Raw genomic sequence first — 23,404 nt, 5'->3', positions numbered from 1 at the left:
ACCATGCAGGTTCTTCTGGTGTCCAGATTTCTGTAGCTCTTGAAAGGATTTAGCTGCTGCTGACTTTTTTGGCGCAGTGAGCTTCCTCTGCGGAGGGAATGCAGTAATTCTGTCATTATGGAGAATAGGCTATAGTCTCTCCCCCTCTGTCACATTTCTCTCTCTCTTTCTCCATCTCTTTCTTTCGTTCCTTTTTTTTCTCAGTAGACAAAGATAAATGAAACTCTTGTGCACCACGGTGCATTGTTTCACTTTCCTGACTGTGTAGATTGGAAACCTAGTCAAGCAACAAAATACTAAAATAATGGCAGCGCTTTCCAGTTAATAGAAGCATTTACATCATATGAATACATTTCAATCACCTCATTGCCTCTCAGTTTCTCTGATGGTCATAAATGTAGATGGTATAAGCCTGTAAATATAGCCTACAGAGCAAGTTGGTTGTAATACCGTTTCCTCTTTCAGAAAACATTTCGATGAGCTAATTTACCGTCTTTCAAGCTATTTTCTATTTACTTAATATGTTTTAAATTCCATTAATATACATGGAAGTTATTTCCATTCTACCTACAACGAGTTTAAAATATGTTATTCTCTTTTACCCATGGATAGCCCTATTTAATTATTATATATATATATAAAGTGGGATTCCCTTATTAAAAGGATTTTAGCGTGAGATGAGTCACAAAGAGACTATATGCCCGTTTCTCGTGATTTTATTAATGACCATCATCCATGCAACCAATAGCTTGACCACCGGAATATAAATTTCAGACGTTTTGAAGTTTTTGGTATAGGCTGCTGGTGTTGGCTGAACTTGTCTCTTTTTAGATCCAACCATGAATCTGTCAGAAAGATGAAAAAATAAACCCTTTACAATATGCTATAATGTGTCCTTCACTAAAAGTTAACTTGTCTAGGCGTATCATATAGCCTATACTGGCCAAATAGTAGCATCTTCATTAATCGCTATAAGGATGGAACAATGACGTGATGTTAATACTTACAGCATAATTTAATCAAAACTCACCGTCGTCTGACACCACACATTTTTCACGCGCCATTTCACCGGACACAATGAGATAAGCAATGGCTTGTCTTATCTCAGCTGTCGTGCGTTGTGTTGCGGAGTGCTTTACATTGACACAGGTAGCCTATAGTCCAAGGGCACGCAGATCCGTTCCGATACAAAAGTGGCAGCAACGGCGGGACTCTCCCTCGTTTGAAAACTTTATTTCATGCAACTTGCACTGCAGGCTATAGGCCTACTGTTGTGTTTTTGTTTTTTTAATTAACCAAACTTTGACCACCACCAACAAGAGGATGGAAATAACATTTGAGACCAATCTTGATTTAAAAAAATAAAAAATAAAAGATGATGTATATATAGGCCTATATAGCCTGAAACAACGTTTAGAACAGGCTATGCTTTCTTTCTTTTTTTGTATTAATTCGTTTCTTTTAAAGATCTATTTTTTATTCTGTAAAAAAAAAATAGGCTACATTTTTAATTCCACATTAAATGGTAAATAATCAAGTCAATTTTAGCTTTTCCAAGTATTCAGCCATTCAAACTTTTTAAGATGTATTTTTTAAGATGATCACAATCCTGATGGTATTTAAATGTCAACCTCATGCAGCTTTTCAGTGGCTTGACCACCTACTTCATCCCTATTTATAACAAAATAAGAGCTAGGCTATAATCTGAATGTCAAGATTCTTTGAAAAGGAAAGTTTGTGTTTTTGCTCAATTATGAACAATATTAAACACCATTGTGCACAACCCTTAAACATGGCTGTGCATTATATCAGTGGAATGCGACAAGGTGGCGTTTTACTTGCATGGACAATGCACTCTATTATAGGGTGTTAAGATGTAACAGCCACCTTCTACCCACAACAATGACCAATCTGACCCTGTTAAACCTTTGTAGCTAAAGACGAGAGAGAGACACCACACCACCACATGTTCAGGTAAGGCATGCAGCAGGTCTGGTATCCTGGGCCAAGGGTACAAATGGCTGCAGTAGGCACCATGCAGCTAACTGCAGTGGTGTAAGAGTCAGTGGGGCGTCTCAGAGGGAGCTGCAGTGTCCCCTACCTGCACTACAGTAATAACCCCAGCGGTTAACGTGCCTCTCTACAGCGCTATAAGTTCTGCTGAGAGTGCACATTTGACTTCCCCCGCCCCTTTCTCTTAGCGGCTCTCTCTCCCACCAACCCCACCACCCCGCCTCAGCTCGTCAAAGATGCGCTCAGGCGTGGTATGAGCTGTCAGATGCTGCTGGATGGTGATGCCTCCCCCAAGTATGGTATAGAGTCCATCACCCAACCCTCTCTCTCTCTCTCTCTCTCTCTCTCTCTCTCTCCCTCCCTCTCTCTCTCTCTCTCTTTCTCTGCCAGTGCAGCCTCACACATCCAGGAGCCGAGGCTGCAGGCAGGCTACTTAGACAGGATGAGAGCGTTTCTTCTCTAACAGGGTTTGCAGGAGCAGTCAGTGAAGGACAGGCCAGTCAAACACTTGGATTTCACTGTAAAAAATAATCATGGGAAGATCCGTCCCACAGTCATGGAGCTAACTGTGCCCAGATTGCCCAATACTTAAAGGTGACAGTATACTTCATTAGACCCCTCCTTTCCTGGAGGCTGAAACCTTGACAGTCAAACGTGGAAATTAAAGAAAAAAAAAACAGTGATAAAGTGACATCACTCTATATTATCCCCTCCCCTAACCCCTCCCCCTTTATCATACTACAACACTGGGTGCGGCTTCAGTTCAGGTGAAAAAACTCTTGCTCCTTAATAATACCTGATGATCATGCCTGAAAAAAATAATGGCACTCCATCTTTAAAGGGAGACCATTGCGACTTTCAACTTGAACGCTCAATATATTGTCTATTTGTGTTAGGGCTAATGCTTCATTCACAAACGTAACACTGAGTAAAGGTGTGTGTCTCTGAAACGCTGACAAAGTTGTGCTGTAAAGTTTACCTCTGGGATGTCATTTTGAAAACTACAAGTCTATATTTCCTGATTTTTGTTTCTTCCCTCTGTGGCTGTGACATTGACCTTGCTTCAGTGTGTTTATGGCAAAATAACTACCGTATCTTGACTTAAACAAATATTAATCATGTTGGTGTAATGGTGGCACCAAACTGAATTGGTGTTCCAAGCCGGAGCTTACCCACAAAATGCATCATGGGAATTGTAGGAGCAGTGAGAAATAGGAATTTTCTCTGACAGTATGTTTTTTAGGGGCGCTAGCCCCTCCTATGCCGAGTTTTGTGTGTTTGTGTCTACCCCATAGTGATGATTTGATTGGCTAAGCATGGAATGTGAGGATAAAAATCACACCCGTGTGAAGTGAGTGGCGCTAATATATTAAAGTCTAACTCATGTTGATTAGGTGATGTAATGGTGATATAAAACAAACGGTGCAAACACAAACATTAAACGCCATTAACAATAAAGAGACAAGAGATATACATTTTCCCTTCATTGTCAATGCGTTTACAAAACAAACATTAAACCGCGCACCTCAGAAATCACACCTGTGTAAAGTGAGGGGCACTCTTCATACATCATCATACATCATCTCATTCTGGCCAATCACAATTTACATCCTCACTTTTGTCTTCAATGTTTACACAATGTTTGTGTTTACACAAACACTCAAGGCTGGTTATTCATTGTCAATGGCATTCAATGTTTTTGTTAACACAATGTTTGTGTTGTTAAGCTATAGGGGCTAGCGCCCCTCAAAAAGTGAGGACAGAAAAGTGAGGAGCCAAAAATATTGGCCGGAATGATGATGTCATTATACATCATCATAAGAGCCATCATAAGAGCGCCCCTCACTTAACACAAGTGAGATTTTAATAATAGGCTAAAATTGTTATTTCTATACACTAGAGCACCGAAGTCTGACGTCACTTTCAGTAGAGGGCGCCAATACACAGGTTCATGTATTTTTTTATCTGCATTGTAATCCCCATAGGGCGATTTTAGGTCGCTTCATATAAGAACTGTTTGAAAAATAAACCGACCACCCCGGCCTTTCTGTCAGGGGAGTGGCTGTGCGTCGTTAATGATGTCCATTCATATTTGATACAGCCAGTTTCTGGAGAAAATGGAATTAATGTGGCCGCAAAAGCCTTGAAACTACATATGAAGGCAATGTCGCTGCTAATATACGTCACGCCAAGCTGTCAACACATTGCGTTCCTTAGATTCCTCGTTGACGTAAGCTCAGCTGGTGGTGACTCGACTCGTACTGACCACGAAACATTAAATATCAATAAAATAAAAATACACGTAATAACATTCAGTTTCTATTGTGCGACCGGGCAGATGCAGCCACCCGCCTACCCGGAAATGTAGTCTCTGGGTTGTTTGACTCGTTTCTAACGCTTATTTTGTTACTCTTTGGGTATATTTGTACATTTCCACCTTCAGTTGATGCTTCATATCCATATGAGTGAAAAGGCTGGGGTGATCTGTTTATTTTTCAAACACAGTTCTTATATGAGGCGATCTAAAATCCCCCTATGGAGATTACAATGCAAATAAAAAGTACACAAACCTGTGGAATGACGCCCTCTACTGACAGTGACGTCAAGACTTCGGTGCTCTATAGGCCTACAAGGAACTGTGTGAATGTCTTAAACCCTCTATATTTACACTGAAACTTCGTTGACTGAGGTCAGCTCTGTACTTGGGACGCTCTTTTTTCCCTCTACCAAAATCTCTTTGCCGAAAAACCCAAATGTAGAGTAGTAAGTTCACGACACGTCACATTGCAACGAATTGTAGCTTGTATAGATGCTGCTATTTTTGCCACGTTTCCATATTCACAGCATATACTTTTGCTGAACGTGTTATTTTTTTCCTCAGTATGAGTATTTCAACGCAGTGCTGATCAATGAAGTGGACGAGGAGGGCAACAATGTGGAGCTGGGAGGAGAGTTCGTTCTGGAGCCCAATGACCATTTCAACAATCTGCCCGTCAACCTCAGCTTGAGCGTGGTGCAGGTGCCCACCAATATGTACAACAAAGGTAAGAACAACTTGCACTGCACTGACCATGTAGTGGAGGAAAGTAACTTGGCGAGTCCCCCTAAAGGGCGAGTAGGACTTCTGGAAGGAACTGCAGTGACTCAATGTTAGTAGTATTTGTAGTAGATAACAGTAGCACAATTTTCACCCTATATGGCCAGAAAAATAATGAAGTCTGTGTGTTTGACTAGGGTTTGACTGGATTGCTGAAATCCTACAATGCCCATTATGCGAAACCAAGGCAGAGGTCGTGTGCACGCATCCGCCTGGGTGACCGCAGACTGCTGGGCGAGCGCTGGCACTTTGGCATGGGGGGTCAGATCAACATAATGGAATGAATTCTGTACTGGCCATATATGGAGTGTGTGGGGTGGGGTGGGAACAACATATGGAATGTCAGAACAGGTCAGCTCCATATATGGAGATCTAAGGGTTTGAGGTTTGAGGTCCGATGTAGAGTTGCTGGCCGGCTCCATATATGCAGATCTAGGTGATGAAACAGTCTTCTCCATGTATGGCTATCCAGGGTTTCATGAGGTCAGTGTCTTGATCTTCATATGGAGAAGGCCATATATGGAGCGTGTCACCGTGATGGACTGACGGCCATATATGGTGTGGAGTGTTGATTTGCAGAATTGATATTTTACTATTTTACCACCACTGGAAAAGGTAGGGTAATGGCACATTTATATTTGATCATACTGATTATTTGCAAATGCTGCACAGCCAAATTATAAATCGGGCTTAACAGCCAGCCAGGTGCACGCTCTACAGCTGGGAAGGCGTAACAGTGGGATCAATAAGGGTGCTTGTGAGACAGACAGAGAGAGAGAGAGAGCAGCCTACTGTTTTCAGTTTTCAAAGACATTGGAAGGAGTAGTGAAGGAAATGATGAAGCAGGAGGTGTTCAGTGGCTCCGTTTTACGGTGTGGAGTGTGTTACATCGCTCCAGTCATTTTGTTAGGCTGTAATGGGTTCTCAGATAGTGCTCCTTTCCTCTCTTGTTCTCAGCTCAAAAGGAGGGCCTCCTTCCAATAGCAGGAGGGGAAGGGAATTATTTAGTCATGGCCATTGTTCCTCCTTGAGGGAGGTTCAAGGGACAAAGGTCAACGGTGCAAATACTGTAAATGGTAAATGTTTTTCTCTTCTTCCTGTACCTCTCTGTTGTCTCTTCACTGGATCCTTCGCACCAACGTTCTGTCCCAAGATCCTGATATAGTGAACGGGGTGTATTGGTCTGAAGCCCTAAATAAAGTGTTTGTGGATAATTTCGAAAGAGACCCATCACTTATTTGGCAGTATTTCGGGAGTGCCAAGGGCTTCTTCAGACAGTACCCTGGTGAGTTTTTCCAATTGTCCCTCTGTCTCTCTGCATGTCTCCCTATCCATCTCTCTCCCTATCCATCTATCTCTCTCTCTCTCTCTCTCTCTCTCTCTCTCTCTCTCTCTCTCTCTCTCTCTCTCTCTCTCTCTCTCTCTCTCTCTCTCTCTCTCATATCTTTCTGTTGATGTCTCAAGGGAGCCATCAGTGTGGAGGGGGCATTGAGAAATAGGATCACTAAAAGGGTGATTTGGCTAATGTTGTAATTTTACAGACCATCAGAGAGGATGCATACATACAGTAGAGAATTAATCAGAACTTTCCAATGTGGGTCTACTCTACAACAGCCATAGCCTATTGGAATGCAGACCAGATGTATTGGACCCTACAAAAGCCACATTACAATGATAGCAGGGTGCAGGAGGCCCCGCTGTAGTGCACAGAGCAAAGGCATTAAGATCTGATACACAGCAGGAGATAATACTACCCTGTGATGTACCTATACTGCTTTACATCTAAATATAGGAAGTTATATTGCAGCAATCTATGAAATCATTTATCAGCTGTCACTGTGTAGCACTAGAGATAACTCTTTGAACTGACAGCAGTATTCTCTTGTTACTTTTCAGATAGTATTCTATATTATTGTCCTTCCAAAGCAGCAGTTTGCCCATCTTGAATTATTTTATTTAACTATGACACATGTCACTGTCTGATTTTCTTTTATCCGCCAGGGGTGAAGTGGCATCCAGATGAGCATGGTGTTATTGGTTTTGACTGCAGAAACAGGAAGTGGTATGCCTTTACATTTTCGGTTTCAATTATAGGCGTTCATTGTGAGGTTGCATATTATATTATCAGTAAAGTAGTAAACATAATTACTTTTGTTCTAGTCTATTCTGTCCTCCACTACCATACTCATTCGTTTCACTCCATATTGCAGGTACATTCAGGCAGCCACATCTCCTAAGGATGTTATAATCTTGGTAGATGTTAGTGGAAGCATGAAGGGACTGAGGCTGACCATCGCCAGACAAACGGTCGCCTCCATATTGGACACACTCGGGGATGATGACTTCTTCAACATCATTGCAGTAAATCACACCGCAAAACGTTGTTGTTTGCATTTTGGGTTCAATACATGTATTCATTTTTGAGTGTGTGTGTGTGTGTTTGTGTGACTGCATGCATTGCATTCTATGTGTGTCTTTGTCTGTGCGTAATATCTGACTCATCACTTGCTTATCTGATGAAAGGATTCTACTAAAGATCACTAAATGATCCAAACAGTCTGCAGTATTAAATGAACACTGAGGATTTGAATGTGTTGGGCTAGTACAACGTAAATTTCACTCTCTAATGTCTACATATGTCCTCTGTGCTCAAAGTATAATCAGGAGATACACTACGTGGAGCCGTGCTTGAATGGCACACTGGTCCGCGCTGACAGAGCTAATAAACTCGTGAGTACTATTCAGACTGACAGTAATTGAACATACGTAGTTCAGATTTAATTTGCTGTTATTACAGTTTAAATCCTCTCGTCACCTCTAACCTTGTCATCTGTCAGCATTTCCGGGAGCATCTGGATAAGTTGTTTGCCAAGGGGATTGGGCTGCTGGGTGAAGCTCTGACTGAAGCATTCACTATCCTCAACGATGTAAGTTCATCTGCATGTTAACCTGTTATGTATCTGTGTAATTAAGGTGGATGTAATGTTATAATAACATCTGTTAATGTGCACTTTAGTTCTTGGATTTAGGATTAAACAAAATGCATTTTGTGTCATAGACCAAAAAACACTTAAGCCATTATAAACGGGAAAGCATCTTTCATTATTTTAGATTTTTGTATTGGCTATTTAAAAATAGCAGCTCTCAATGCGGCATGAAGTGATGTGCTGCAAGCTTGTACATCTGCTATTTTCTTTCTATTTTTCTTTTTTGAGAGAGAACTATACTGATTTAGAAGCCATTTGTAGAATTGGCCTCAGGTCTTAAATGGTAAAATAACTATAACATAATAGCTTAAATGCTGATGAAATAATCCACCACAGCATTTTTAGGTGAATAAATTGTCTGTTGTACAGTAAACATTCATTCATTCCTTAGCTGTCGATAAAATTGAATATTACTAGACTCTCATTTACATTTAAGTTTGGACTGCTGTCATTTGTTCAAGTACAGTACGAATAGTTTGTACAGTATGTTCTAACCAAATCATAAAAACTGCTCCAGTACACGTACACTTGCGAGCTGGAGAGAGGTGTCTCCCGTTGAAACGCTCCAGCGCTGTCCCTGTTCTGCCCTCCGAACACAGACACCTCTATTCTGAAGTGTGATTAATGGTTCTAATTAATGTCGATGATTAATAACAGGGCTGATTGGAACACAAAGCAGATAAGACCAGGAGCCACTCTGCGCTCCTTTTATCTCACTGTTTTCAGGCAAGCTTCGGCTGCACCACAATGGCTGAGGGAGAACAGATTTTACATCTGCATTTGTCAGATTAATTAAAGCCCTGCAATGAATATGGTAATCAGGTAGCCAATAGCTTGCTCTTAAAATTCATTGTTTACACTGGTGGCCACGGAATAAATTCAGACTACTGCCTATTACAAAAGGAGATGGCCACATTCTCTTGTGAAGTGCACACCTCATGATGTGATGAAATAAAATGTGATATGTGCATGTAGAGTGTGTGTGTGTGTGTGTGTGTGTGTGTGTGTGTGTGTGTGTGTGTGTGTGTGTGTGTGTGTGTGTGTGTGTGTGTGTGTGTGTGTGTGTGTGTGTGTGTGTGTGTGTGTGTGTGTGTGTGTGTGTGTGTGTGCGTGTGTGAGGTGTGTGTGCGTGTGTGTGTGTGTGTGTGTGTGATCCTGGATCATGGAGTGTATCCTGGTCAGTATCCTGGTGTCAGTATCCTATGGTGTGCTCGTTTTACCCCGCCGGCTACTACTAAAGCACCACCCACGCGGGCGGAGCTTCACCTTTTAATACAAGCACAAAACCCCATTCTGCCAGCTGCCTTGCTAGACTAGTGGACTACTATGCCAACTTGCAATCAAAGCTTCACAAGTTCACATCCCGCTGCCACCACTATTCTTTCAACAACCGCAGACTTTTTTTATTCGCTGGACAATATAATAGTTTTTGGATTAAGATTGGTGAGGGCTGCGTTAAAACAACCAGATTAAGGTTGGTGAGGGATGCATTAAAAAGACTGGATTAAGGTTGGTGTGGGATGCATTAAAAAACTGGATTAAGGTTTGTGAGGGATGCATTAAAAAAACTGGATTAAGGTTCGTGAGGGATGCATTAAAACGACTGGAATAAGGTTGGTGAGGGATGCGTTGCTCCCATGCTTGCGGTTATGTTTAGGTTAGAGTTAGAGAGGTTAGTAGTAGGCAAAACCACTTGTGTGCGGTCAAAATGTTTGTGTTTGGAAATGGTCGCCTATGAAAACAATACTCTGGTCAGTATCCTGGTGTTAGTGTCCTGGTCAGTATCCTGGCATCAGTATCCTGGTGTCAGTAGCCTTGTAAGCACCGTGGTCAGTATCATGGGGTAGTATCATGGTGGCAGTACCTTGGTCAGTATCCTGGGATGGCATCAGTATCCTGGTGTCAGCATCGGCTTGCACTCTCACATTTTGGCTGCCTACTCAAAACACGTGGACAACTTGTATGATCAAATTATTCATAGAAATGACCTAGGCAATTAATGTAATAATTGGCAATCAATCTATGAATTCACTAATCAATAATCATTGCATCCGTTTTTATCAAATATATTTTCCAAAATGTATTTGTATCTCAAATGCATTTCTTAGGTATTCAGCGATCAAGCCCGAAGGGGCGAAAACCCTTATTGTTTTTGTACAGATTCCGCTATGAATTATTTTCCACAAAATTCAGCAATATGGTAGAGGGTCGTGAGAAACGCTCAAGAACTGAAGCTCACAGTCATTCATCAAATTACTTCTGACATTTAGATCCCAATGAATGAATTATATGATCTGCTCTATCCACCTTTTTACGTCAAAAAAGCGACGTCAAAGATTTCCGTAGCCTGGTTAACCACTCCCCCTTGAAATCGCATTTCCATTGATTTGTGTGGAGACTGGACCCTGCTAATGCATGGTTGGCTACGGGAGTACCACGTTGACAGACAACCCCTTCAGCCAATCAGCGTAACAAAAATAAATGACGTCATCTCCAGCTATTGAAGAGAGGGGCTTTTATGGCTTGACCCCGTATTATTGCTGCAGCTATATTGTGTATTTGTTTCAGTTTCATGATACATTTTTGACCCAGTATTTGTAATGTATCGTGCGTGTGTGTGTGCGTAGGCAGTAAGCTACTCAGCAGCTTTTATCCGGTGATTATGGTGCTTCATGCTGTTGTATTTCTCTACATTCACTCTGTCACAGGTCAATAAGCCAGTTAATTACCGCAATGCATCTCCTGGCATCAGATTAGTGTGTTCCGCACCTCGCAAGTTTATTTACAAAGACAATAGTGACACCACAGCTCTGCCATATCAGACATCATCAGATGCAATCGAAACAAGAGTGTATGGTCCGAGGTAGCAGCACAGATGTTGAGATATACTGTAGGCTCTGCTGATATAGAGAAAGAGACACCCTGGCAAAGTTAGGAGTTGTACAGTACTTGAATGACGTAGTTATAAGGAAGTGTTCTCATTTTGACGATAATGGATTAAACACTTACCCACTAAGACCTGAGGCCTTCTATGCCTTTTACATCAGCAGTTCTCACACAAGAATTAAATAGCACCTGTACAAACTCACAGTGCAGCACGAGGTGACACGATGTGAGCTTGTATACTGTATCTGCTATTTTTTAATAGCCAATGCAAAAATCTAATATGACAGATGCTTTCCTGGTTAACTTAATACGGCAATTGTATGTGATGTTTTGTGTGATAATCGTAATGTACATTACAGGCAAATGTATACATTGTCACTGTAATTAACTGATGTTTGTGCGACAAAGTATAAAAATAGCCTAAAAGTGTGCCACTCTCTGCAGTTTAACCAAACTGGACGTGGCAGTGTGTGCAGCCAAGCCATCATGCTTGTGACTGACGGGGCAACAAAGATGTACGATGCGGTTTTTGAAAAGTTCAATTGGCCAGACAGAAAGGTGACACTGGACTCTTTCACACATTAACATGAACTAACCCCCATTTATCATTCCTTATTGGTACTGATTTTATGAACATGATTTTCCTGAAAGTTTCTGCTTGTAATGCATTTTCCTTCCAGCGAGGATGGCTCTACATTTTAATACTTTGTGTCAGATGATTTTCCCGGTCTTGACATTTTGAGGAATTGGTATTACAATATTATGTATTTCAATGTGTTGACCCACCACAGTGTAACATAAAGTATTTAATACAATCCATAAATAATCTTTAAACACCTTATTAAGGAGGAGCTAGCACATTCACTATTTCGTGACAGCTATATTCAGACCTTTTTTCACCGGCTGTGCAAAAAGAACAACAAACTTGAACACAGTGATCTTTGAGTTGCCATCAGGCAATCATTGCATTCAGTGACCTCTGACGTCCCTCAGCAGACTGACCTGATTTGACTTGACTTTGGCCCTATACGTTCTGGAGCACTGTGTATGCCATGGCCCCTGTTTGCCACAACTTGCATCACAGACGCACCACCTCAGGCTAGCTTTATGTGGAGGGTGTGGGTTTCTTTTTTATGTATGTTTCCGGGCGCTAAGTAAGAAAAACAAAAAGTCATTGTAAGACCTTTATACAGAAGTAATTGAAATGAAGACTGCAAGGCCATTCACAGCAAAACAACGGCTCTGGGGCATTTGTTCACTCGTATCGAGCATATGTGTGTTGGCACAATGGAGCAGAATTTGGCAATGTACCCCCATCCCCCCACACACCCCGAGGGCTACTCTATGGCAGCCATTTGGTGTTTTCTATATGCATTATGCTTAGCATAGCATCTGGAGCCAATGAGCCATGCCGGTTTGGCAAAGTGTCATACAAAAATCTCTCTAAGGACACAGGAACATGTGATATTGGCCTTAATTCAGTTCAAATGCATAAAATACATTAGATTGTTTTAGTGCCAAATTGATAACAAAGAGAGCCTTTAGCAGCTTGAATCCTAGTATTGTCCCTATTCTGGGGTGAACATTCACATTCAGTGAAAATAGCCAATCACAAGTTGTGAGCTTATACTTATAGATAGCTATTTAAAAAAAAAGGGTCTCTAGTATAGAGACCTGGGGTTTAAGTGGTTAAGAGAGTGATAATCAAAAGAAAGGGGAGATTGAAGACTGAGATGAATGCAAGGTCTTTCAAAAAGAGCTGTCAGGAGCATGTGAACACTTGCTCAAGGGACAGATTAAATCAGGGCAGGAAGATGAACATCGTTGTGTATGGACATGTTTATTTATTATACTGTATCGTTCCTTTTAACCCCACCTCTGCACAGGTGCGCATATTCCCATACCTGATTGGGCGGGAGTCTGCGTTTGCAGATAACCTCAAATGGATGGCTTGTGCCAATAAAGGTTTGTGACTTTCTGATAATCAGTACTGCTGATGACTCTGTGTTGGACACAGCCTGTGTGTGTGTGTGTGTGTGTGTGTGTGTGTGTGTGTGTGTGTGTGTGTCTGCCTGAAGGCAGTGAAGTGCCACTGGAGAGGGTCAGGGGTCAATCTTCTCTAATCCCTCTTCCTGTCACAGCGTCTCCCCCATGGCTGCTCATTGCTGATGGCTCCCACATGTCCATGCTCTGCTCGAGTGCCCTCTGGAAGGGAAAGTCACAGTCAGGAAAACAGATCACAGTGGGATCGGAGAGAGGCAGACCCCACACCTCCTTCCTCATGCAGACCCCCATTGTGAAATAACCGTTCTTGTCTAATGTGAAGCATTGTGAGAAACAGTGGGAGCTGACAAAGAGTCAAATGGCTCCTGTGCCATTGTAGCCCCACTAGATAAGCACATCTATACAGTCCCGCAGTTGGTTCAATGCATGACGCCTAATGTTAGGGACATCATTCTTATTACTGCAGCATTCCTTGGTCCTTTACAGCAAGCTGTGTATTGAAAATGCAAGTGGAGTGTCCCTATAGCCTACTGGTGGGAGCTTCAGTGTGTGTGTGTGTGTGTGTGTGTGTGTGTGTGTGTGTGTGTGTGTGTGTGTGTGTGTGTGTGTGTGTGCGTGTGCGTGTGCGTATCTGTGTGCGCGTGCGTGTGCGCACGTGCGTGTGTGTGCGTGTGTTGTGCATCCATTCCTGATATACAGTAGCCTACTGTACTGTCTATTGGCCAAATCTGAGGGAATTTTTTTGGATATCAAACCAGTTTCTGCAGTTTCATATGTGCTATATATATATGGTATATGTACATATGGTATATGTTCATATACCCTTATCCTAACTAGGATAAGGGTCCCTGCACACTCCTGGGTTTTCGGATCCAAATATCGGAGCGAATTCCGGGTGCAGCGTTTTTTCCGCCGTTTTTCTGAAAAACGAATCAGTCTGCAAGGACCTAATCCGAACAACTCAGCAGTGAAAAAATCTGAGTTGACAGTCCACCTTCAAGGAACCCTGAAGATCTCATGACCACTGTACTATACGGTACATTAGGGCTAGCTTTTGTGTTTCTGGTAATATTATTGTCCACAAAATGTAATGTCTGGTGGACATGGTGATGACCCCTGGTCAGAACCCTCCCTATAACATCCGGGACAACGCTCCACACGCCCCAGACTCTTCTCCCTTCTGGCTCCCAAACAGTGGAACAAATTCCCTATTGCAGTTAGAACTGCAGAATCACTCCCAATTTTCAGCAGTAATCGGAAAACTCACCTCTTCAGACTGTGCCTTAGCACTTGCCGGTGGTGCATACGTTTATTAGACATACTAACAATCCGACAGGCATTAGTTTGACAACACCGTCGCTCCCGACATGCGATCCGACTCCGGATAAGCAGTTGAAGGTGGATGGATGGTTGGATGGGTGTTACTGTATTTAGACAGATGCCAGTTTCATTTGTTAACCCGGTATCCTTGACCTATAGTTTAAATAGTTTCAATGTACATATTATTATTTTGATATTATAATGTTTAGTCTGAAGAATGATGATAGGTTCTTGGTTTACCTATATGACCCTAGATTACTGAGGCACTACACTGTCTCTATGCAGTCGATTCATTACCATGTGTTTATCTTGCTTACTGTAAATCGCTCTGGACTAAGAGCGCCTGCTATGCCTAAATTGTAAAGTTGTATGTAAGTAATTGCAAATTGGTTATGCCGAATGTTAGTGTGTGTGTGTGTGTGTGTGTGTGTGTGTGTGTGTGTGTGTGTGTGTGTGTGTGTGTGTGTGTGTGCGTGTGCGTGCGTGTGATTATTCCAGGGTATTTCAGTCAGATCTCCACACTGGCCGACGTCCAGGAGAACGTAATGAGGTATCTTCATGTAATGAGCCGTCCAAAAGTTATCGATCATGAGCATGACACCGTCTGGACTGAAGCATATGTGGATAGTGCTGTAAGTACTTTTGTTTTCACTGCGTACATCGACAAACTGTGCTGTGTGTGTGTGTGTGTGTGTGTGTGTGTGTGTGTGTGTGTGTGTGTGTGTGTGTGTGTGTGTGTGTGTGTGTGTGTGTATGCTAGTATTTGCTCATATCATGTATGTGTGCGCTTGTATACACTATTCCTATACTGTGCTATCGTATTGCAGTTATTATTTAGTGACATGCTCTTGTTAATACTTTTCTTTTGTTAAATATTTATAAAATCCACAGACAAATCCATTTTCAACCTGGCGTCCTTATTTTAGGCATGACATTGTAGGTGAAAATGTTCAAAATTGCATTCTGAGCTATAGTGTATCGGCTATTTTCTCAACACTGTCATGCAATGAAGTATAAAATATGGCATTAATGTATGGGGAAAAAACATTAGAAAATTAAATATTGAGACATGCAGTGATATTATACTGTGTATGGTGCAATACAGTATGTGTGTGCGTTTGTGTGTGCGTGCGTGTGTGTGTGTGTGCATCTACTGTATATTCAGCAGTGTGCTGAAGGTGACATTTTAGCATACATTTTAACCATACTGGACAGCTGAATCTTTGTCTTTTCTGCTTCTGCAGCTTTCTCAGGCCCATAAGGTAAATGTATAAAATTGTGGTTTATAAAATTATATGTGACTGACTCTCAGGAGTTCTGAATTTATCCTATAATGATCATTCATTTCCACTAATATCTCTAAATGTATTCCTGTTGCATTTATTACACAACCATGGGTCCATGGTATAGCTTCTCAGCTAGGACCTATAGTCTTAAACAACAACAACAAGACTGATTCTTCGTGCAACTTTTCCTAATCAAACAATGCTTTCTTTATTAAAGAAAGAGCCTGCTTTATTTGCTTTGAAAATGGTTTAAACATCATAGTGGGAAGTGTTTCTTTTCTTATGTGAAGCATTGAATGGAATCACCTATTCCTGGCCATTTTCAGAATGGAAACTGTACAGGACAAACACACCCGCATGCACACACACACACACACACACACACACACACACACACACACACACACACACACACACACACACACACACACACACACACACACACACACACATACACAAACACACACCCACACACACACACACACACACACACACACACACACAAACACACACACAAACACACACCCACACACACATGCACACATGCACGCACACACGCACAAGCATAAGCAAGGGTTGGGAGATTGTCCTCTGGAGGGTGTGCGCTCCTGTATCTCAGCCACAGACACACCATTCATCATTCTGTGGATCATTGCCTTTTATCTCCTAAAGCCCATAATAAAACTGACATTGGTTTGGAACGGAGTGAGAAAGTGAGAGAGAGAGAGAGAGAGAGAGAGAGAGAGAGAGAGAGTGGGAACACTAAAGAGAAGGGGTGGGGGGTTAGGGGGCTAGCACAAGGTCATTTCTGTAAGAACTCTCGAGTGTCTGCTGCAGGATATTCCCTGTGCTGCTCCTGTTCCAGGGTTTACCTGTGTGCTCGTGCATCAGAGGCTCCTCTCTCTCACCCATGGAGCGTTCTGTCAAGCCATCAAATACAGTATGAACAGTCCACGGTTCACTAAGTCAGTCCTATACATGTGTGTACACCAACGAACACAAACACACATACAGTACTGTAGATATGCAGTTTATGCACACAACATCAGCACAAGCGTAAATGCATGCACGCACGCACGCGCACACACACACACACACGCACGCACGCACGCACGCACGCACGCATGCACGCACGCACGCACGCGCGCGCGCGCGCGTACACACACACACACACACACACACACACACAAACATTCAGAGAGTTCATGTGTTTGATCATGTCAGCTCACATCTTGCTGAACAGTGCCCTCCTGTGAGCCTGACATAAGGCTCACACTTGGGAGGCTTACTGTCAAACACAAGTGCTACAGTATCATGTATAATTCTATACACAGATAGTCAGTGGAGTATACATATCAGGGAGTATACATATGGAACCAAATGGACCTACAGTATTTTAAGTGTGTGTGTGTGTGTGTGTGTGTGTGTGTGTGTGTGTGTGTGTGTGTGTGTGTGTGTGTGTGTGTGTGTGTGTGCGCGTGCGTGCGTACACCAACGCGCATTTTCATCTTGGTTACAGGTTCATTTGGTTCAATGTTGTACACTCTGAGTTACAAATGAGGCACAGCCATTTATTAAAAAAGGCGGAGATCCGGGCACACAAAACAGTTAAAAAGGAAAATAATCTTTATTGAACCAACATGTTTCGACCTATACAGGGCTTCGTCAGCCCTGACGAAGACCGCTATAGGTCGAAACAAAGATTCTTCTCCTTTTTAACTATTTTGTGTACCCGGATCGCCGCCCTTTTTCAATAGATGTCTTATCCCGATTGATCCAGGAGCACCTTTTTACTATTTTTATATTTTTGTAATTCACGTAATTCTTGCCGAGGCACAGCCATTACTGAGGTGTACCATTAAGCGCCGCTTTACACCTCAGCACTGATTAGCTACACCTGGCCTACAGAGCACTGCACCATGCATTCATCTATACTAGAATGACCAAACCTGCTGGTAATTCTAGTATCGAAACCTGCCTGGTAGGCAGGTTTCTCAACTGTCCACAGCCTCTGAGACACAGGCTGATTAGACAGAAATGGTGCCAGCAATTATATGAAGATAGGTTGAAAATGGGTGAACACTGACTGTGTACTTGTTTCCCATCTAAACATTTGGCAACATGTTGCTGAGATTAATTCCATAAATACCATATCATATTTTTCTTGTTAATTCATTAACATTATTATCCAATCATGCCTCAGTGATCATCCAATTTTGTGCTACTATAGGACCAGCCCGGATTTAATATGCATTGTATAAGGGATTTTCTAATAACTGATACATAATGCTCCAACATACAGCTTTATGAAAACATATTTAAAATAATTTATATTATTTTCAAACATGCCATTAGATTTTGTAGGCACAACAGTGGTAATTGGTGAGTCTGATGACATACAGTATGTAATGGATAAAACATAGACCTTTTAAATAAATGTATGTTCTTGATTTTGTAATATTTTCATTGCATCACTACAGCTGTAAATCAGCCTAGCTTCTTATTCCTCATTCACATCTCTATTGATCATTACGTCACACATCCATACATTTCTCTAATCAGAGCTCATGCTCTTAACAGAGCAGCCCCTTTAAATACGGCTTTGCATTCACTAGACCTCTGCTTGTCTTTCTACCTGCTTCGCATCCGCTGTGCTTAGCTGCCTCCTCCACCCATCCGCTGTGCTTAGCTGCCTCCTCCACCCATCCGCTGTGCTTAGCTGCCTCCTCCACCCATCCGCTGTGCTTAGCTGCCTCCTCCACCCCATCCGCTGTGCTTAGCTGCCTCCTCCACCCCATCCGCTGTGCTTAGCTGCCTCCTCCACCCCAGCCTTCACCTGTCTGGCACACTGTCCCGGGCCGCGCCTCCGCCTCCCAGTTCTTCTGCCCCTTTTTCCATACGGTTGTCATGTTTTCATTTGACTTTATACCTGATGTGAAGAAGCCTTAGTGCTTTTCTGGTTTTATCCTCCAGTTTTTGTATTGACCTATTAATGTCAATCAAGCTTGTTTGTTAAATGTAGGCTAATTGTACATATGCGGTAGACTAAGGTGTGTAGTTATTAATGCCTGTAGTTATACATAGCCTACTTTTCCACGGGATTCAGTGTTTTAGCCAAAGCGATAATTTATGCAATAATAACAATATAATTTGAAATTGTATTGATGTCTCTTCAACAAATGCATGGAAGCCGGCGTAGGCTTTTTCCAATTGCTTATATAATTATATATTACTTATATAATTCAGTGTTGTAGGCAAAGCGATGCATGCCTAATTATTATATTATGTATGTTCATTCCATACCAAAACTCTATCGCACGCACGCACGCGTGTGTGTGTGTGTGTGTGTGTGTGTGTGTGCGCGTGTGTGTGCGTGCGTGTGTGTGTGATTCTGATCTGTCATCCCTGCGTGTGTTGACACTATACACACACGCAGAAGAACTGGGAGGTGGAGGCGTGGGGGGTGCGCTGCCCGGGACACTGTGCATTGCAAGTCTTCACGTCTGGCATAGGCTCAGAGTCTGGCATAGGCTCAGAGTCTGGCATAGGCTCAGAGTCTGGCATAGGCTCAGAGTCTGGCATAGGCTCAAATACTCATGCTTTTACTGTATGTCTGCTTAGTGCTTATTCAAGCTAAATCTCAATGTCAATGTATTGCTATTGTATCCCTATGGGGTTTTCTTTAACGTTCCCTGATTTTGCTTAGCATGCTGCTTGGACAGAGAACATCTACCAGAGCGGAGCCTTTAACGCCAAGTTTAACTGTATTCCATTTGTTGCGTGTGCGTGTGTTTTACAGGTGAAATCAAGTGCCGGCCCCAGTCTGATGACTACAGTATCCATGCCTGTCTTCAGCACAAAGAATGAAACAGTACGTGAGTGAGCAAGTGTGTTCATGGGTGAATCACCGTGAATGAGAAAACATGCGTGCCCGTGCAGCAACCAGCAAGTGAGCAAATCAGTGAGTGTCTAAGATGTGTAAAGCTGTGTATGTGTGTAACCTTTACTGTTTCCATGCAGAAGAACCAGGGTATTCTGTTGGGGGTGGTGGGCACAGACATCCCACTGCATGAGTTGATGACCGTCATCCCTAAACATCTGGTACAGTAGCCTCAGACAAATCTCTGTGTGTGATCATATTATTGCCATTTAATGTGCATAATGTGCATATTATGTGAATGTGAGCAAGTAGATCAGCTGAGTGGTATTTCTGCTTTAATGAGATTTTGAGCTATAATTGATGTGCAGATCTTATCTTTCATTATGGTACCTTTACCTTACATCACTTTTGTTTTTTTTCTCTAGTTAGGGATCCATGGTTATGCATTTGCCATCACAAACAATGGCTACATCCTGACCCACCCGGACCTCAGACCACTGGTAACTTGCTTTCTTCAAATTCAATCCACACCAAAAGCACACTTATATTGCCACGCTGCACACATCCTGACCTATCCCTTGTTCTCTCTGCACCCACTGTGTCATTTCTTTAAAGTTGTCTAAGCCAGTGGTTCCCAAACTTTTCAGGTCGAGACCCAAAAGAGAGATTAGACGTTTGCCTGGGACTCAAACAATGAAAATAGCAGATCTACAATCTCACAACACGTCGCTTCGCGGTGAGTTGTGAGCTTGTAGATCGGCTATATTCACTACTTTTTTTTTAATCCTAAAGTTTTATCCCACGATTTTAACCTGTTTCTTTTCACCCAGTGTCAATTGTCTAAGCAACAGACTGACCTCATGTTTCCTTCAATGCTTGAGGAGTCCAAGCTGCTTCTTTTCACCTGACAGGGGGGAGTTTCCCCAGTAGGACGTAGCGCGTGGAAGGAACACGTTATTCCAACCAGTTCCTTTCCCCTCCATCAGGCGCCCCAGCTAGCCAGGGGGAGGCAGTTTAGAGACCAGGATTACTGCATGTTTTTCAAGGTACCTATCCTAGGGGACACGGGAGAACATGCAAACTCCACACAGAAAGGCCCTTTTGCCAACCCTACCTAGGGTATAGGCACTGATGACGCGGAGGAGAGAACAGTCAGAACACGCCCCCAGCGCCCACAGAGTCCCCAGCGGGAATCGATCCCATGACTTCTAGGCGGGGCGACAGCGCTACCGACTGTGCCACTGTGCCCCTGGCTATTCACTACTATTCAAACATTTGTTTTCTAATTTATGGAATCTCTTTGATATTGTTTTAATTTCTTTATTTATTCATGAAGGATTTTGCATTTTATTATTATTACAATTATTATTATTATTATTATTTTCTGTTTTGACCCATAAAAATGTGTCCGTGACTCACAAATGGGTCCCGGCCCAGTGTTTGGGAACCAGTGGTCTACTCTAAGCAATAATATACATAATAATAACTGCAATGATAAAGTGAAAGCCTCCTCCTGTGATGAGAGGGAGCACAGACACACAGGTCAGGAGGCTCAATGGGCTGGTTAGTCTGTAATCCCCACCTTTTCCTTTGATGTATGCATGCAGGGATAAGGGCCACTCATAGGGCTGGCTGGCCTGAGATTTCCCAGAGGTAACTTAACACTCCCAGACAGAGACCACAGACCCTGGGTTACACTGGATCTATGGCTGTGTTATTGGATCTGTTTGTGTTAGTGCTAACCCTGTGTGTGCAACTCTATCTGTGTCTTAGTCTGTATCACTTAATGTGTGTCTCTATGTGCCTAAGAATTGTGCTGTGATTGTTGTAGTTGGCTTGCAGAGACCTGCGGATGTGCTTTTTGTCACCCGAATCCGCGTGTGTATATTTATAATCCGCCCCTTATCCGACCGCATTCATTAATTATTCCAATTTATAAATCCGCAACCACCCACCGATTGCACGTGGTTGCGGATTGCGAGATTTTGCAGAGATTTTGTGCGTTTTAAAAGCTATAATAAGCCTATAGAAATAGATAGATGCCATTAATGTATTTATTTCCAGCATTATTTCACCCGCGGTTTATCCAATATTAATTTATAATATATTTGAATGACCCAAATCCACCCTAAACTGCGGTTAACCGCGGCAACCGCAGCTAAATCCGCTATCCGCAGGTCTCTATTGGCTTGTTATAAAGCTTGGAACAAAGTGCTGTAGCTACTGTATGTCAGACCTGTCCATTTTCTGTGTGTTTGATATTGATTTAGACCTGTGTAAGATAGTTTATCTTACCGGTGCATATGTGATTTATTTTCTGTTGTGTTCAAAATAAGTGTCAAATAGCACTATATTCCGCCTCATTGCTATAGAGTGACTTTGTTTAGTAACAGGGGGTCTCCCTGTCACTCCAGCTCTTCAGTAAACTGAATACCGGTATGCATTTTCAGAATACACATTTTAGATTGGAGGAAATGGCAACTCACCTTAAAAAAATGACGGAAGACCCCTGGTACTGAACAAACACACTAGTCTATAGCAATGACTACTATCCGAACATTTAACAAAACCTACCTACCTTTAAATATATGATGCCAATTTATTTCATAAGCATTTGCCTTGTATTATAAATATTTTAGTGAAATTATTAATAAGAAACACACACAGTTACGACACCGAATTAGGCCTGATCAAAATCCTACACGATATGACCGGGTAACATAAATCACATTAGCGTTAAACATTTATAAGGGGGGGGGGGTAATTTAACCACTTGAACCCCAGCATGCCTATTCTGGGGGGAACATTCGCCCCAAAAACTCTACAAGCTTGTAGAATTGGTGTTGATGGAAAAAAGCGGTCAGAGTACAGTTATAACTCAAGTCCGTTTCTCTAAGAATAGAGGGTTTAAGTGGTTAAACTTGTGATGTGTTGTCAGATAAGTCTCATTATTAACATGGGTGCCTTGTGTGCCTCTGTGCAGTACCAAGTTGGACGGAAGAGGAGAAAACCCCTATACAGCAGTGTGGATCTTTCTGAAGTGGAGTGGGAAGACAGGGATGACTTTGTATGTTTCTACAATCCAATGCCTTCTCCCAGAAATAATAATAATATAATAATCATTCACAATTGAAAAAAGCTAATACGTACACGTACATACATATACCAATAATATTGCATAATACAGTTATAACTGATACATGGTTGTGAATTCATACTGTAACTGCGTAGCAGGTTTAAGTCCTTCTGCAATCAAAATATAATGCAATTAAGTGGAGTTCGACCTTCTAGCAACTCGACGTGGTACACAGCGAAATATGGAGTGTTGATTTACTGTAACTGATTTTTTTTGTAAATTGACCCTTTACTATGTATAACAACGTGTGTCTGCACGCACGTGCGTGTGTGCATGCGTGCACGTGTGTGTCTTGTCTCTCAGCTGCGCAATGCAATGGTGAATAGAAGGACAGGGACTTTCTCCATGGAGGCAAAGAGGACAGTGGATAAAGGGGTGAGACCGGAGTTAAGATACCGTATACAGTATTTTCTTATCAGACGAGAGCCAGTCTTTCTGTTCACCCTGGACTGCATTCCACTAATCTAATCTAATCTCCCTTGTTCTGATGTTCTTGCAGAAACGTCTCCTAAAGATGCACAACGACTATTTTTTCACAGACATCAAAGGAACTCCATTCAGGTTCAAAAATAAGTGTTTATTTACATTTACTCGATAGTGTTTCTATAGTCATTGTAACTTGTTTCCAGTTACAATGACTGTGTGCCTGTTAGTTCCTGTCCAGAGTTAACTTCAGCAAATCATTTTAACATTTTATGATTTTAGGAATAGCAGCTCTTTTGGTAAAAGCACTGGCCAAATGGTATAGGCTGAAACATGTTGGATTCGTTTTATGTTTAATTGTTCTTCTAATGA

The 23,404-nt window shown here is 42.1% G+C and overlaps 1 protein-coding gene across 1 annotated transcript in view; it reads left to right on the top strand.

Annotated features, from left to right (window-relative positions):
• The window catches only part of cacna2d3 (calcium channel, voltage dependent, alpha2/delta subunit 3), a gene marked incomplete at its 5' end in the record, with an annotated part of 38,960 nt that overhangs the window by 7,821 nt on the left and 7,735 nt on the right, over positions 1-23,404 (top strand). The window contains 16 exons of the mRNA XM_083771650.1: positions 4,895-5,057; positions 6,264-6,395; positions 7,112-7,172; positions 7,321-7,471; positions 7,766-7,840; positions 7,948-8,037; positions 11,428-11,541; positions 12,870-12,948; positions 14,806-14,939; positions 15,552-15,569; positions 19,393-19,464; positions 19,614-19,694; positions 19,899-19,973; positions 22,457-22,540; positions 22,913-22,984; positions 23,109-23,170. Coding sequence (XP_083627776.1) covers positions 4,895-5,057; positions 6,264-6,395; positions 7,112-7,172; positions 7,321-7,471; positions 7,766-7,840; positions 7,948-8,037; positions 11,428-11,541; positions 12,870-12,948; positions 14,806-14,939; positions 15,552-15,569; positions 19,393-19,464; positions 19,614-19,694; positions 19,899-19,973; positions 22,457-22,540; positions 22,913-22,984; positions 23,109-23,170 — 1,463 coding nt within the window. The remainder of the gene's footprint in view (positions 1-4,894; positions 5,058-6,263; positions 6,396-7,111; positions 7,173-7,320; positions 7,472-7,765; positions 7,841-7,947; positions 8,038-11,427; positions 11,542-12,869; positions 12,949-14,805; positions 14,940-15,551; positions 15,570-19,392; positions 19,465-19,613; positions 19,695-19,898; positions 19,974-22,456; positions 22,541-22,912; positions 22,985-23,108; positions 23,171-23,404) is intronic.

This window comes from Protomyctophum parallelum (genome assembly GCF_964188405.1).
Source record: "Protomyctophum parallelum genome assembly, chromosome: 8".
Classification (NCBI taxonomy): Eukaryota; Metazoa; Chordata; class Actinopteri; order Myctophiformes; family Myctophidae; genus Protomyctophum; species Protomyctophum parallelum.
Note: the sequence above shows the minus strand (reverse complement) of the source record. Positions and strands in the feature narration are given on the sequence as shown.